Source organism: Delphinus delphis, chromosome 3, assembly GCF_949987515.2.
Source record: "Delphinus delphis chromosome 3, mDelDel1.2, whole genome shotgun sequence".
Lineage (NCBI taxonomy): Eukaryota > Metazoa > Chordata > Mammalia > Artiodactyla > Delphinidae > Delphinus > Delphinus delphis.
The window spans coordinates 64,228,854-64,245,494 of record NC_082685.1 but is presented as its reverse complement, the minus strand read 5'-3'; the positions used below and the strand labels follow the sequence as shown (position 1 = coordinate 64,245,494).

Here is a 16,641-nt window from a genome sequence, read left to right as displayed (position 1 = left end):
CGTACTGCAAAAAAAAAAGGGCCAAACAGCTTAACAGACACCTTACCAAAGAAGATATACAGCTGGCAAGTAAGCATAGGAAAGGATGCTCCATATCATATTTTCACATCAGGGATATGCAAATTAAATCAACAATGAGATGCCACTACACACCTACTAGAATGGCCAAACCCCAAAACACTGAAAACAGTAAATGTTGGTGAAGATGTGGAGCAAGACGAACTCTCATTCCTTGCTGGTGGGCCTGCAAAATGGTATAGCCGTTTTGTAGGATAATTTGGTGATTTCTTACAAAACTAAACATACTCTTACCATTTGATCTAGCAATTTCACTCCATGGTATTTATCCAAATCAGTTGAAAACTTATGTCTACACAAAAATCTGCACATGGATATTTACAGCAGCTTTTATTCATAATTGCTAAAACCTGGAAGCAACCAAGATGTCTTTCTATAGGTGAGTGGATAAATAAACATCCAGACAATGGAATATCACTCAGTGCTAAAAAGAAATGAGCTATTAAGTTTTGAAAAGACATGGAGGAACCTAAAATGCACATTACTAAGTGAAAGGAGACAAACTGAAAAAGCTACATACTGTATGTTTCCAACTATATGACATTTTGGAAAAGGTAAAACTATGGAGATAATTAAATTAAAAGATCAATGATTGTCAGGGGTAGGTGAGGGGAGATGAATAGGTAGAGCACAGAGGATATTTAGGGCAGTGAAAATACACTATACAATACTATAATTATAGGCATACCTTGTTTTATTGCTCTCTGCTTTATTGCACTTTGCACATACTGTATTTTTTTACAAATTGATGTTTTGTGGCAACCTTGTGTTCAGCAAGTCTACTGGTGCCATTTTTCCAATAGCATTTGCTCACTTCATGTTTCTGTGTCACATTTCGGTAATTCATACATATTTCAAATATTTTCATTATTATATTTGTTATGGTCATTAGTGACCAGTGAACTTTGATTATTATAATTGTTTTGGCATTTTTTAGCAATAAAGTATTTTTTAATTAAGATTTTTTTTGATTTAATGCTACTACACACTTAAACAACTACAGTATAGTATAAATATAATTGTATACGCATATAATTTTATATGCAAGTTTTTTGAAATGAAAATACTTGTGTAACTCACTTTATTGTGATATTCACTTTATTGCTGTGGTCTGGAACTAAACCTGCAATAACTCTGAGGTATGCCTGTAATATCATTATACTTTTGTCCAAACCCACAGAATGTACAACACCAAGATTGAAGTCCAATTTAAACTATGGATTTGGGTGATTATGATATGTCAATGTAGGCTTATTCTTGGTAAAAAAAAATGTACCATTCTGGTGAATGATGTTGATAATGGTTATGGCTCTGCATGTGTGGAAGTAGTGAGTATATGAGAGATCACTGAACCTCCCTCTCAATTTTGCTATAAAACTAAGACTTCTCTAAAAATTTTTTTAAGTAAAAAGATGTAAAAATATACACCATGCTAACAACAGTCAGAACAAAGCTGGAGTAGCTATATTAGTATCAGACAAAGGAGATTTCTATGCAAAGAATATTACCAGGGATAAATAAGGTCTTTCATGATAAAGGGGTGAATTAATCAAGAAGACATAACAATCCTAAACACTGTAAATGTTTATACACCTAGTAACAGAGCTTCAAAATATGTGAAACAAAAAAGAATAGGACTAAAAGGAGAAATAGAGAAATCTACCATTATAGTACGAGATTTCAATACCTCTTAATAATCAACAGACCAAGTAGGCAAAAAATTAGCAAGGATATAGTCAACTTGAACATCATTACCAATCAATCTGACCTGATTGACATTTATAGACCACTTTACCCAACAAAAGCAGAATACACATTATGCTCAAGTACACACAGAACATTCACCGAAATAAACCATATTGGTTATAAAACATGTCTCAACAAATTTAAAAGGATTCTAGGCATATAAAGTATGGTCTCAGACCACAATGGAATGAAATCAGAAATCTGTAACAGAAATATCTCTGGAAATTTTTCAGATATTTGGGTAATAGAACACTTCTAAAAGCCCATGGATCAAAGAATAAATAAATAGGGAAAGTGGAAAGTATTTGAAGTACATGAAAATGAAAACACAGCATGTCAAAACTTGTGGGTTGCTGCTAAAGCAGTAGTTGAAGGAATTGTGTAGCATTAAAACCTATATTAGAAAAGAAGAAAGGTCTCATATCAATGACCTCAGCTTCCACCTTAAGAAAGTGAAAAAAGAAGAGCTAATTAAACCCAAAGTAAGCAGACTTAAGAAAATATCAGAGCAGAAACCAGATTGTTCAGGGGAAAAAAAAAAGAGAGAAAACACAAATTATCAATATCAGGAATGAGAAAGATTACATTACTACAGATGCCAATATATTAAAGAATAATAAGAGATTATAAATATTTGACAATAAATGAATAAGTTTATAGAAAATGGACAAATTCCTTGAAATACACAAACTACCAAAGTTCACTCAAGAAGAAAGAGATAAGTTGAATAGCCCTAAAGAGGTTGTAACTATAGTTTATTTCCTTCCAACACAGAAAATTCCAGGCCTAGATGGCTTCAATAGTGAATTCCACCCAACATTTAAGGCAAAAATAATACTATCTCTTCTCCAAAAAATCGAAGAGGAATACTTCCTGACTTGTTCTATGAGGTTATCATTACTCTGATACCAAAACCAGACATACACATCAAAAGAAAATAAAAGTACAGACCCTCATGAACAATGATGCAAAAATTTAAGCAAATCAAATCCAAAAATATATAAAAAGAAAAATACACCACAACCAAGTAGGGTTTATCCTAGGATGCAGAGTTGATTTAACATAATGTCAATCAATATATCATATTCAATTCACAATCATCATCAATTCACCATATTAACAAACTGAAAAAGAAAAACCCTATGATCACCTTAGAAGACACAAGAAGTACCTTTGGAATAAAAAAAAATTTTTTTTTAAAATAAAAGAAGTACCTTTGGCAAAAATCCAACATCCATTCCTGATAAACTCTCTCAAGCATATTAGGAATAGAAGGAAACTTCCTCAACCTAAGAAAAACCTACAGATAATATCATACTTAATAGTGAACTACTGCAAGGATGTCTGCTCTCCCTACTGCTCTCTCTCAACATTGTACAGGAGGATGGACCAATGCAATTATGCAAGAAAAAAAAGGCATCCATATTGGAAAGGAAGAAGTAAAACTGTTTTTATTCACAGATGACATAATCGCCTATGGTCTAATGGAACCTTTAGGGGAAGAAACTACTAGAGCTAATAATTAAGACTAGCAAGTTTACAGTACCTTTGTTATGAACTGAGGGTTTGTGTCCCTACAAAATTCATATGTTGAAGTCATAATCCTCAATGAGACTGTATTTGGAGATAGGGTCTATGAGAGGGTGATATGAGTTTATAAGAGTGAGGCCCAAATCTGAGAGGTCTGGTGCCCTCATAAGAAAAGGAAGAAACACCAGAGCCCTCTCTTTCTTTGTGCAAAGAGAGAAAAGACCATGTGAAGTCATAGCAAGATGGTGGCCATCTACAAGTGAGGAAAAGAGCCCTATCAGGAACTGAATAGGCCAGCACTTTGGTCTTGGACTTCCTGGCCTCCAGAACTGGGAAAAAATAAACTTCTGTTGTTTAATCCCCCCCAGTCTATGGTGTTTTGTTATGGCAGCCCAAGAAGACTAATATAATAATCAAATACAAAAAAATATGTATTTCTATATGCTAGCAATGAATAGTGAGAAATTGAAATTAATAGCATCAAAAATATGAAATATTGAAATTAGGTGAGAATAATGACCTGTACAGTAAAAATAACAAAATATTTTGGAGAAATATTGAAAAACACCTAAATAAATGGACAGATACACCTTTTTCTTAAGATGGGAAACGCAATCTTGTTATGATGTCAATTACCCTCAAATTAATCTACAGATTCAATGCAATCTTAATCAAAATCCCGTCAGGGTTTTGTTTTTTTCTTTTTTTGTAGAAATTGACAAGCTGATCCTAAAATTCATATAGAAATGCAAAGGACCTAGAACAGCCAAAACAACTGAAAAAGAATAACAAAGTTAGAGGGGTAACACTATCTGATTTCAAGAATTACTATAGTGCCACATTATTCAATACTGCATGGTATTGGCATAAAGGTAAACAAGTAGATGAATGGAACAATATAGAGAATCCAGACACAAACCCATACATATATAGGGATAACTGTTTTTCAGCAAACATGCAAAGGCAATACAGTGAAGAAAGGATAGCATTTCCACAAATGGTGCTAGAATAACTGAATGTCAATATGCAAAAAAATGAACTTGAATCCATACCTTACATCATATAATAAAATTAATTCAGGGCTTCCCTGGTGGTGCAGTGGTTGAGAATCTGCCTGCCAATGCAGGGGACACGGGTTTGAGCCCTGGTCTGGGAAGATCCCACATGCCACGGAACAACTAGGCCCGTGAGCCACAACTACTGAGCCTGCGCATCTGGAGCTTGTGCTCCACAACAAGAGAGGCCGCGACAGTGAGAGGCCCGTGCACCGCGATAAAGAGTGGCCCCCACTCACCGCAACTAGAGAAAGCCCTCGCACAGAAACGAAGACCCAACACAGCCAAAAATAAATAGCGTTCCCTTTAAAAAAAATTGATTCATAGGCGTAAGTGTAAAACTTTAAACTATAAAACTTCTAGAAGAAAACATAGAAGATTGGACTTCCCTGGTGGTGCAGTAGTTAAGAATCTGCCTGCCAATGCAGGGGACACGGGTTTGATCCCTGGTCTGGGAAGATCCCACATGCCGAGGAGCAACTGGGCCTGTGCGCCACAACTACTGAGCCTGCGCTCTAGAGCCCACAAGCCACAACTACTGAGCATGCATGCCACAACTACTGAAGCCCACGTGCCTAGAGCCCATACTCCACAACAAGAGAAGCCACCACAGTGAGAAGCCTGTGCACTGCAACGAAGAGTAGCCCCCACTCGCCACAACTAGAGAAAGCCTGCATGTAGCAATGAAGATCCGATGCAGCCAAAAATAAATAAATAAATTTATTTATTTAAAAAAAAAGAAAACATAGAATATCTTTGTGACCTTGGGTTAGGCAAAGATTTCTTAGATATGACAACAAAGGCACACCTCATTAAAAAACTGACAAGTTGGACTTCGTTGAAGTTAAAAATTTATATTCTTCAAATGACACTGTTCACAAGCAACTACATGTTTCAAACACTGCTAGTGGAAATGTAAAATATGGTATAACCACTTTGGAAAACAGCTTGGCAATTTCCACTCTTAGATATCTACCCAAGAGGAAAGAAAATATACATCCATGCTGTAAAAGAAAGTATATTCTGATACTTTTTAAAACAATAAGGAAGACTTTATTCAAAACTATTGTAATAGGGGTACTGCAATAGCAGAGAGAGATTGGGTCCAACTCCAAATACAGCAAAGACAGCTGGGGATTTATAGCCAATGAAGAGAGTGAAGTCATCAGAGGATGGAAAACTGCTATGAGGAGACATCAAGGGTACAGGGATTCTTGCTAAACTGATCTGTGATACTATGATTTACGATAGGAAATATATATTTGATCTTTGCCCGCATTTCTGGTATAGAGCTCCTAAAACCCTTGAAATTTTCTAAGTGATGAGAGCAATGAGGTATCTTTTGTTACATTAATAAAGTGACTTTTGAACTGCACTTAAGGATAAGGGACTTCCCTGATGGTGCAGTGGTTAAGAATCCGCCTGCCAATGCAGGGGACACGGGTTTGAGCCCTGTCTGGGAAGATCTCACATGCCGTTGAGCAACTAAGCCTGTGTGCCACAACTACTGAGCCTGTGCTCTAGAGCCTGCGAGCCACAACTACTGAGCCCACGTGCCACAACTACTGAAGCCCGCGGACCTAGAGCCCGTGCTCTGCAACAAGAGAAGCCACCACAATGAGAAGCCCGCGCACCGCAACGAAGAGTAGCCCCCGCTCACCACAACCAGAGAAAGCCTGCGTGCAGCAACAAAGACCCAACATAGCCAAAAAATAAATAAATAAGTTAATTAATTTTAAAAAAAAAAGGATGGGCTGGTTGCCAGGGAAACCAGCTATGTGATTACAGGGTTGGAAATTTCAGGCCCACACCATAACCTCTCCTCATAAGGGAAGAGAGAGAAGCTAGAGGTTGAATGAATCACCAATGACCATTGATTTAATCAACCAGGCCTGTGTAATGAAGCCTCCATAAAACTCCAAAAGTAGAGGGTTCAAACAGCTTCTGGGTTGGTGAGATTCGGGGAGAATGGCACTCCAAGAAAAAGCATGGAAGCTCTGCACCCTTTCCTCATACCTTGCCCTATGCATGTCTTCTATCTGGCTGTCCCTTAATTATATCCTTTTATAATAAACCAGTAATTTAGTAAGTAAATGTTTTTCTGAGTTCTGTGAGCTGCTCTAAAAAATTAATCAAACCCAAGGAGAGGGTTGTGAGAACCTCTGATTTATAGCCAGTAAGTCAGAAGTAAATGTAACAACCTGGACTTGTGACTGGAGTCTGAAGTCCAAGAACGGGGTCATAGGAACCTCCAATTTGTAGCCAGTCTGTCAGAAACATAGATAATAACCTGGGCTTGCAATTGGTGTCTGAAGTGGAAGGTGTTCCTGTGGGACGGAGTCCTTTATCTGCGGAATCTGATGCTATCTCTGGGTAGATAGTGTCAGAATTGGGTTGAAATCTATGATACCCAGCTGGTGCCTGGAGCATTGCTTGCTGGAAGTGTGGGGAAACCCTCCTCATTGCACACTCGTTGGAATTGGGTCCAGGAACCGAATTAGACTTAATAGGCCAGGCTGCTAAAGGCAGCCAGGGTGATCAGGTATCAGGGGTGGGGGACTCTCTCTAAACTGACGTAGCAGAATTCTTGCTAAAAATGTATTCAAGGATGGATGCGGAAGCCCAAGGTCAAGGCCAAGTTGAGAAGAGGGCTCAGAGTAGCCTAACTCAAGTTTGATCAAGGAGAGATTCTTTGTCAATACAAATACTTGTACACAAATGTTCCCAGCAGCTAAACAATCTGAATGTCCATAAATAGGTGAACGGTTAAATTATGGTATACCATGCAATGGAATACTACTTAGCAATAAAAAGGAACAAACTACTGATACACTCAACAACATGGCTGAATCTCATAATTATGCTGAGTAAAAGAAGCCAGACCAAAAAACTCTCTCTCTCTCTCTCTGTCTCTCTCCCTCTCCTCCTCCCTTCCCCCTCCCCCTCCCACCCCCCTCCTCTCTCTCTCCTCCAAAATCCAATCTATAATGACAGTAACTAGATCAGTAGTTTCTTAGGGAGCAGAGGGTGGGGCAGGAAGAAAGAAATTATAAAATGGTAGGCGGAAATTTTGGTGATGGATATTTTCACTATCTTGATTGTGGTGGTTGTTTCAAAGGTGCTTACATACGTAAAAACTTCTAAATTGCACACTTTAAATGTGCAGTTTATTGCATGTCAATTATATTATACCTCAATAAAGAACGTTTTTTTAAAAAAGTAATAGTTCTGGGCTTCCCTGGTGGCGCAATGGTTGAGAGTCCGCCTGCCGATGCAGGGGACGCGGGTTCGTGTCCCGGTCCAGGAAGATCCCACATGCCGTGGAGCAGCTGGGCCCGTGAGCCATGGCCGCTGAGCCTGCACGTCTGGAGCCTGTGCTCCGCAATGGGAGAGGCCACAACAGTGAGAGGCCCACGTACCGCAAAAAAAAAAAAAAAAAAAAGGCAATAGTTCTTAGTTTCAACTGGGATCTCAACAATGGGCTATAATCTTGGTTTCCCTAATTCTTCCATTCCCCCAAACTCCTATTTCAAACTATTTTTACTATCCTTAAGCCTCTTACCCTATATTCTTTCTTTCTCTTACTCTCTTTCTCTGAAGATTATCCCTCAAGATGCCTCTAGTCTCAGACTCTTACAATCTGCTCTCCACCCCTGGAGCCAAAATAAACTTTATACAAGAACATTTGATATATCCTGTTTACAATCCCTTACCAGCTCCCCCTCAAGAAAAAATCCAAATTCCTTAACATGGATTATAAGACGCTCTTTGATACTGGCCCCTGTTGATCTCTACAATCTCATCTCCAGCTTTCTCCTCACCACCTGCATCCCCGCCTTCACTCCAGGGTCACAGTGAAAAGATCTAGCTGCAATGAACCACTGCCCACCCCTAAGTTCTGCCTCTTAATTTCTTTTTCTCTCTGCCTCTTTCTTGTCTTATTCTTTATCTCTGTCTCTCTTGTCTGCCCTCTCTCCCCTTCTTTCTGTCTCTTTCTCTCTCCCTCTCTCTCTTCTGTTCTCTCTTTTTCTGGTCATCCTCTTTCTTTACTCCCACCCCACACCCCATGGCCCTTAGAGTTATGAGTTTTATTCGTGGATCATAGTACTTCCATATATTCATTCTAACACAACTAGGTTGATGTCTACAATTTATATGCACAGACAAAAACTGAGTTTTGGATTAGTTGTTTAATATCCCTAGGTCCTGATGATGCAAAGTGTTTTGGCTGTGGCAGCCTAATATCCTTTATTTGGAATTATATCTGATAGCTGACTCCACATGTAGATGATGTTAGCCTCAACTGAGTTACAGATCTCTTAAAGTATCTCATATACAAAGTATCCAATATAACAGTAATTATTTCTTTTAGTAAGTGAAGGAAAATTTGAAAATACTACCTCATTTGAAGAATTTTCTTGCAAAGTTGACACAGGAACAATTTCATTTGAATTAACATAATTGCTGACATTTGGAAACAGTTCTTCAAAAGATGTTTTTTGCACTGAGGACAAATCAATCTATAAAAGAATATATTACTCTTTTGTAGAAGCTCAATGTGGCAAAAACAATATTTTTAATTAAAGGAAAGTTGAACTACTCTCTCAATAGAATGATTTTCTTGTGAACTTGACATATGAATAATTTTATCTGAATTCATATAATTGCTGATATTTAGAAATACTTCTTCAAAAGATGCATGTTTAACTGGGAACAAGTGAATCTATAAAGAAGAATACAAGGCTCTTTAGCCTTGTATTATTTGAAATTATTATTTAAATAATAATTTAAATTTAAAATTATTTTTTAAATAGGAATTTTCATTTGCTAAAGTACAATTTAATTTTTATATATTATTTTTTAAATAGGAATTTAAAAAATTATTTTTTAAATAGGAATTTTCATTTGCTAAAGTACAATTTAATTTTTATATATTAAGTACCTACTAAATGAAATTCACATACCCAGCAACTACACCTCATGGAATAATTTCTCCTGCTCTTCCCTCAACTGTCAGCCTTCCCCAGTGTTCTACTCTTGCCTTCTTTTTGTCTACCAATTGTACACTAGAGATTTTTAAATCTCTATCTCTTTCCTGAGCACCATAACCATATCATTATCAGGTTACTTAAATCACCACATATTTCTACATCAAATTCAAAATATTTAAAACCAAAGTCATGATCCATACTCTTTAGTTTGGGATTCTAAGAAGCTTTGTCATGTTGACTATCCAGATCAGACTAGGTCTGGCCTGAACCTAGGCTACACCACATGTAGGTGTGCCCAAAATGAATTATCAACTGCGCTGGGTAGGGAGTGGGGGGCATCTGCCTTTGTCTAGCTCCTCTTCCTTGTAGGAGGACAGAACAACTTCAGGCCTATCAATGTGTATCTTGAAACAGTGTTAGGAAGGTCACATTAAAGTGAGGCCCTAGAAAATGAAAATCTCCAGAAGTCCTTGAGTCAACTGGCCTCCTTTCAGTGTAGTCAGCCAAGGAATGACAGCTTGGAATTGAGGGGAATCTATATGCCTCATTTGGTGTAGAAGAACCAAAGGGCAATTAGTCTCAGATTCATTTGGTAACAAAATGTAAACCTTAAAATGTTAAGCCATTAAGTGTTCTCAAAAGTATTTTTATTTATTAAAAGACACTGGTATTTACCTACAGAATGGGAGAAAATATTTGAAAATCCTTTATCTGATAAGGGTCTAGTATCTAGAACATATAAAGAACACTTACAACTCAACAATAAGAAGACAAATAACCTAACTTTTAAATGAGCAAAGGATCTGAGTAGACATTTCTCCAAAGAAGATATACAAAGGGCCAATAAGCTCCATTACAAAATCACAATGAGATACAACTTCACACCCCAAAAGATAGATGATAGTAAGTGTTGGTAAGAATATAGACAAATCAGAACACTCATACACTGCTGCTGGGAATGTAAAACTATTCAACCACTTTGGAAAACAGTCTGTCAACTCCTCTAATGACCAACCATAGAGTTACCTTATAACCCTTCAATTTTACTTCTAGGTATACACTCAAGAGAAATGAAAACATATATCCACACAAAAGCTTGTACCTGGATGTTTATGGCAGCTTTATTCATAATTGTCCAAAGGCAGAAATAACCCAAATGGTCATGAACACAATAGAATATTTTTTGGCCATGAAAAGGAAAGAAGTACTGATACCTTGAAAACATTATGCTAAGTAAAAGAAGTTAGTCACAAAAGACTACATATTATATGATTTTATTCATATAAAATGTCCAGGAAATCTACTGAGATGGAAAGCGAATTAGTGGTTGCTTGGGGCCAGATAGTGGGATGGAGGAATAAGGGGATAATAGTAATGGTTAAAGGGTACAGGGCTTGTTTTTAAGGTGATAAAAATGTTCTAAAATTGACTGGGGTGATAATGGCACATATTTGTGAATATACTAAAAAACGCTGAAATTTATACTCTAAATAGGTGAACTGTACCTCAAAAAAGCTGTTTTTAAAAGTCCACCACAAAAAAAGTATTAAACATACAGTTACCATGTAACCAATTAATTCTTTTTCCACTTATAGGTATATACCCAAGAAAACTGAAAACATATATCCATACAAAGACTTGTAAACGAACACTCATAGCACTATTATTCATCCAAATGCCCATAAACTGATGAATTAGAAAATAAAATGAGGTATATCCTTATAATGGGATATTATTCAGCCATAAATAAGGAACAAGGTACTGATAAATGCTGTAACATGGATGAATCTTGAAAATATTATAAGTGAAAGCAAACCTAAAAACACAGAAAGTAGATTAGTAATTTCCAGGAGCTGAAGGGTGAGATGGGGGGAATGGTAAGTGACTGCTAAGGGGGTGATGAAAAATGTTCCTAAAAATGTTCCTGAATGTTCCTAAATTAGGGGTCAACGGCTGCACAACCTTCTGAGTATACTAAAAGTCACTGAATTCACACTTTAGCAAGGTGAATTTTATAAAATGTGAATTATAGCTTAATTTTAAAAAGATGTTGGTATTTACAAAATAGTCAAAAGATTAGTTTTGCAGGGGAAAAAACTCATTTTTAAACACTTATTTCTCATATATACATTTTAACCCAAAATATAAAACAAAAATGAATAAAAAATGAAAGTCATTTTCTGGAAAAAGTATTAATCTTTAGAACACTGGAAAGATTATGAGCAGAGTGCTTACAGAAATCTTTTCCCCATCTTGAAAAAGTGATCTTTGGTTAACTCTCCAACTCTGTTCCACTAGGATAAAGGTAAGAATGTCAACTGTATTACTAGGTAACATTGCTTAGGGTAAAAATGGTATCTGATTGAGAAATTGCATCTGGACTGGGAGGAACTATACGCACACTATAAGTAAATAAATACTAGAAAAGGCACCATATTTTGGGCTTCCCGGACTCTTGTAATTAGGCATATCCCTTGTGGGGACCCTGGAAGCTGCGCCTATGTGTTATTACAAAAGATACTGGATCTCATCTCCTTGTATCTGAGCTGTCCCCAGACTGCTATATAAGCTACTACATGGACTTCTGTGAGGACTGCTCCTGCTGAAGAGGAACATCTGCTCCTGCTCTACTGTATACCTGCTGTATACCTAAACAGCTGTATACCTGCTGTTTAGTTGAACCTAAGAAGAACCCTGGCTGGGTAAGAGCTACATTATAGATTCTTAGAAGAAAACACAGGGAGAAACCTTCATGACACTGCATTTAATAATGAATTCTTGAATATGACACAAAAGCGAAGGCAACAACAACAACAAAAGATAAACTGGACTACATAAAAATTTAAAACTTTTGTGCATCAAAGGACACTATCAACAGAATGAAAAGGTAACCCACAAAATGGGAGAAAATATTTGCAAACCATATATCTGATAAGGGGTTAATATCTAGAATATATAAAGAACTCCTATAACTGAACAACAAAAAAATAAACAACCTGATTTTTTAAATGTGTGAAGAACTTGAAAAGACACTCCTCAAAAGAAGATATAAAAATGGTTAATAAGCATATGAAAAGATGCTCAACATCATTGGCCATTAGGGAAATACAAATCAAAACACAAGGAGAGAGAGGAGCTTCAAGATGGTGGAGGAGTAAGACGTGGAGATCACGTTCCTCCCCACAAATACATCAGAAATATATCTACATGTGGAACAACTCCTACAGAACACCTACTGAATGCTGACAGAAGAACTCAGACCTCCCAAAAGGCAAGAAACTCCCCACATACCTGGTCTGAGCTGTGTGTATGAAGGCTCTTGGTGCTCCAGCCAGGCATCAGGGCTGTGCCTCTGAGGTGGGAGAGCCAAGTTCAGGACACTGGTCCACAAGAGACGCCCAGCTCCACATAATATCAAATGGTGAAAATCTCCCAGAGATCTCCATCTCAATGCCAAGACCCAGATCCATTCAATGACCAGCAAGCTACAGTGCTCGACACCCTATGCCAAACAACTAGCAGGACAGGAACACACCCCCACCCATTAGCAGAGAGGCTGCCTAAAATCATCATAAGGCCACAGATCCCAAAACACACGACCAGACGTGGACCTGCGCACCACAAAGGCAAGATCCAGCCTCATCCACCAGAACACAGGCACTAGTCCCCTCAACTAGGAAGCTTACACAACCCACTGAACCAACCTTAGCCACTGGGGGCAGAAACCAAAAACAATGGGAACTACGAACCTGCAGCCTGCGAAAATGAGACCCCAAACACAGTAAGTTAAGCAAAATGAGAAGAGAGAGAAACACACTGCAGATGAAGGAGCAAGGTAAAAACACACCAGACCTAACAAATGAAGAGCAGTCTACCTGAAAAGGAATTCAGAATAATGATAGTAAAGATGATCCAAACTCTCGGAAATAGAACTGAGAAAATACAAGAAACGTTTAACAAGGACCTAGAAGAACTAAAGAGGAAACAAGCAACGATTAACAACACAAAAAAATGAAATTAAAACTACTCTAGAAGGGATCAATAGCAGAATAACTGAGGCAGAAGAACGGATAAGTGACCTGGAAGGTAAAGTAGTGGAAATAGCTACTGCAGAGCAGAATAAAGAAAAAAGAATGAAAAGAATTGAGGACAGTCTCAGAGACTTCTGGGACAACATTAAACGCACCAACATTCGAATTTTGGGGTCCCAGAAGAAGAATAGAAAAAGAAACAGACTGGGAAAATATGTGAAGAGATTATAGTTGAAAACTTCACTAATATGAGCAAGGAAATAGTTAATCAAGTCCAGGAAGCACAGAGAGTCCCATACAGGATAAATCCAAGGAGAAACACGCCAGGACACATATTAATCAAACTGTCAAAAATTAAATACAAAGAAAACATGTTAAAAGCAGCAAGGGAAAAACAACAAATAATGCACAAGGGAATCCCCATAAGGTTAACAGCTGATCTTTCAGCAGAAATTCTGCAAGCCAGTAGGGAGTGGCAGGACATATATAAAGTGATGAAGGGGAAAAACCTACAACATAGATTACTCTACCCAGCAAGGATCTCATTCAGATTTGATGGACAAATCAAAACCTTTACAGACAAGCAAAAGCTAAGAGAAATCAGCACCACCAAACCAGCTTTACAACAAATGCTAAAGGAACTTCTCTAGGCAGGAAACACGAGAGAAGAAAAACACCTACAATAACAAACCCAAAACAATTTAGAAAATGGTAATAGGACCATACATATTGATAACTACCTTAAATGTAAATGGATTAAAGACTCCAACCAAAAGACACAGACTGGCTGAATGGATACAAAAACAAGACACGAATATATGCTGTCTACAAGAGACCCACTTCAGACCTAGGGACACATATAGAGTGAAAGTGAGGGGGGGAAAAAGATATTCCATGCAAATGGAAATCAAAAGAAATCTGGAGTAGCAATTCTCATATCAGACAAAATAGACTTTAAAATCAAGACTATTACAAGAGACAAAGAAGGACACTACATAACGATGAAGGGATCAATCCAAGAAGAAGATATAAAAATAGTAAATATTTATGCACCCAACATAGGAGCACCTCAATACATAAGGCAAATACTAACAGACATAAAAGGAGAACTTGACAGTAACACAATCATAGTAGGGGAATTTAACACCCCACTTTCAACAATGGACAGATCATCCAAAATGAAAACAAATAAGGAAACACAAGCTTTAAATGATACATTAAACAAGATGGACTTAATTGATGTTTATAGGACATTCCATCCAAAAACAACGGAATACACATTTTTCTCAAGTGCTCATGGAACATTCTCCAGGATAGATCATATCTTGGGTCACAAATCAAGCCTTGGTAAATTTAAGAAAATTGAAATCGTATCAAGTATCTTTTCCGACCACAACGCTATGAGACTACATATCAACTACAGGAAAAAATCTGTAAAAAATACAAACACATGGAAGCTAAACAATACACTACTTAATAACCAAGAGATCACTGAAGAAATCAAAGAGGAAATCAAAAAATACCTAGAAACAAATGACAATGAAAACACAAGACCCAAAACCTATGCGATGCCACAAAAGCAGTTCTAAGAGGGAAGTTTAGAGCAATACAATCCTACCTTAAGAAACAGGAACCATCTTAAATAAACAACCTAATCTTACACCTAAAGCAATTAGAGAAAGAAGAACAAAAAAAAACCCAAAGATAGCAGAAGGAAAGAAATCATAAAGCTCAGATCAGAAATCAATGAAAAAGAAATGAAGGAAACGATAGCAAAGATCAATAAAACTAAAAGCTGATTCTTTGAGAAGATAAACAAAATTGATAAACCATTAGCCAGTCTCATGCAGAAAAAAAGGGAGAAGGTTCAAATCAATAGAATTAGAAATGAAAAAGGAGAAGTAACAACTGAGAGTGCAGAAATACAAAGTGTCATGAGAGATTACTACAAGCAACTATATGCCAATAAAATGGAAAATCTGGAAGAAATAGACAAGTTCTTAGAAATGCACAACCTTTCAAGACTGAACCAGGAAGAAAGAAAAAATATGAACAGACCAATCACAAGCACTGAAAGTGAAACTGTGATTAAAAATCTTTCAACAGACAAGAAAGAGATCAGGACCAGATGGCTTCACAGGCAAATTCTATCAAACATTTAGAGAAGAGCTAACATCTATCCTTATGAAACTCTTCCAAAATATAGCAGAGGGAGGAACACTCCCAAACTAATTCTACGAGGCCCCCATCACCCTGATACCAAAACCAGACAAAGATGTCACAAAGAAAGAAAACTATAGGCCAATATCACTGATGAACATAGATGCAAAAATCCTCAACAAAATACTAGCAAACAGAATCCAACAGCACATTAAAAGGATCATACACCATGATCAAGTGGGGTTTATCCCACGAATGCAAGGATTCTTCAATATACACAAATCAATCAATGTGATACAACATATTAACAAATCGAAGGAGAAAAACCATATGATCATCTCAATAGATGCAGAGAAAGCTTTCGACAAACTTCAATACCCATTTATGATAAAAACCCTCCAGAAACTAGGCATAGAGGGAACTTACCTCAACATAATAAAGGCCATATATGACAAACCCACAGCCAATGTCGTCCTCAATGGTGAATAACTGAAACCATTTCCACTAAGATCAGGCACAAGACAAGGTTGCCCACTCTCACCACTCTTATTCAACATAGTTTTGGAAGTTTTAGCCACAGCAATCAGAGAAGAAAAAGAAATAAAAGGAATCCAAATCGGAAAAGAAGAAGTAAAGCTGTCACTGTTTGCAGATGAGAATCCTAAAGATGCTACCAGAAAACTACTAGAGCTAATCAATGAACTTCGTAAAGTAGCAGAATACAAAATTAAATGCACAGAAATCTCTGGCATTCCTATACACTAGTGACGAAAAATCTGAAAGAGAAATTAAGGAAACACTCCCATTTACCACTGCAACAAAAAGAATCAAATACCTAGGAATAAACCTACCTAAGGAGACAAAAGACCTGTATGCAGAAAATTATAAGACACTGATGGAAGAAATTAAAGATGATACAGACAGATGGAGAGATATACCATATTATTGGATTGGAAGAATCAACATTGTGAAAATGACTATACTACCCAAAGCAATCTACAGATTCAGTGCAATCCCTATCAAACTACCAATGGCATTTTTCACAGAACT

The 16,641-nt window shown here is 37.1% G+C and overlaps 1 protein-coding gene across 1 annotated transcript in view; it reads right to left on the bottom strand.

Moving 5' to 3' along the window:
• MEIKIN (meiotic kinetochore factor) overlaps window positions 1-16,641 on the bottom strand; it is a 132,805-nt gene that overhangs the window by 52,078 nt on the left and 64,086 nt on the right. The window contains exon 11 of the mRNA XM_060006949.1: window positions 8,810-8,929. Within this exon, the coding sequence (XP_059862932.1) occupies window positions 8,810-8,929 (120 nt within the window). The remainder of the gene's footprint in view (window positions 1-8,809; window positions 8,930-16,641) is intronic.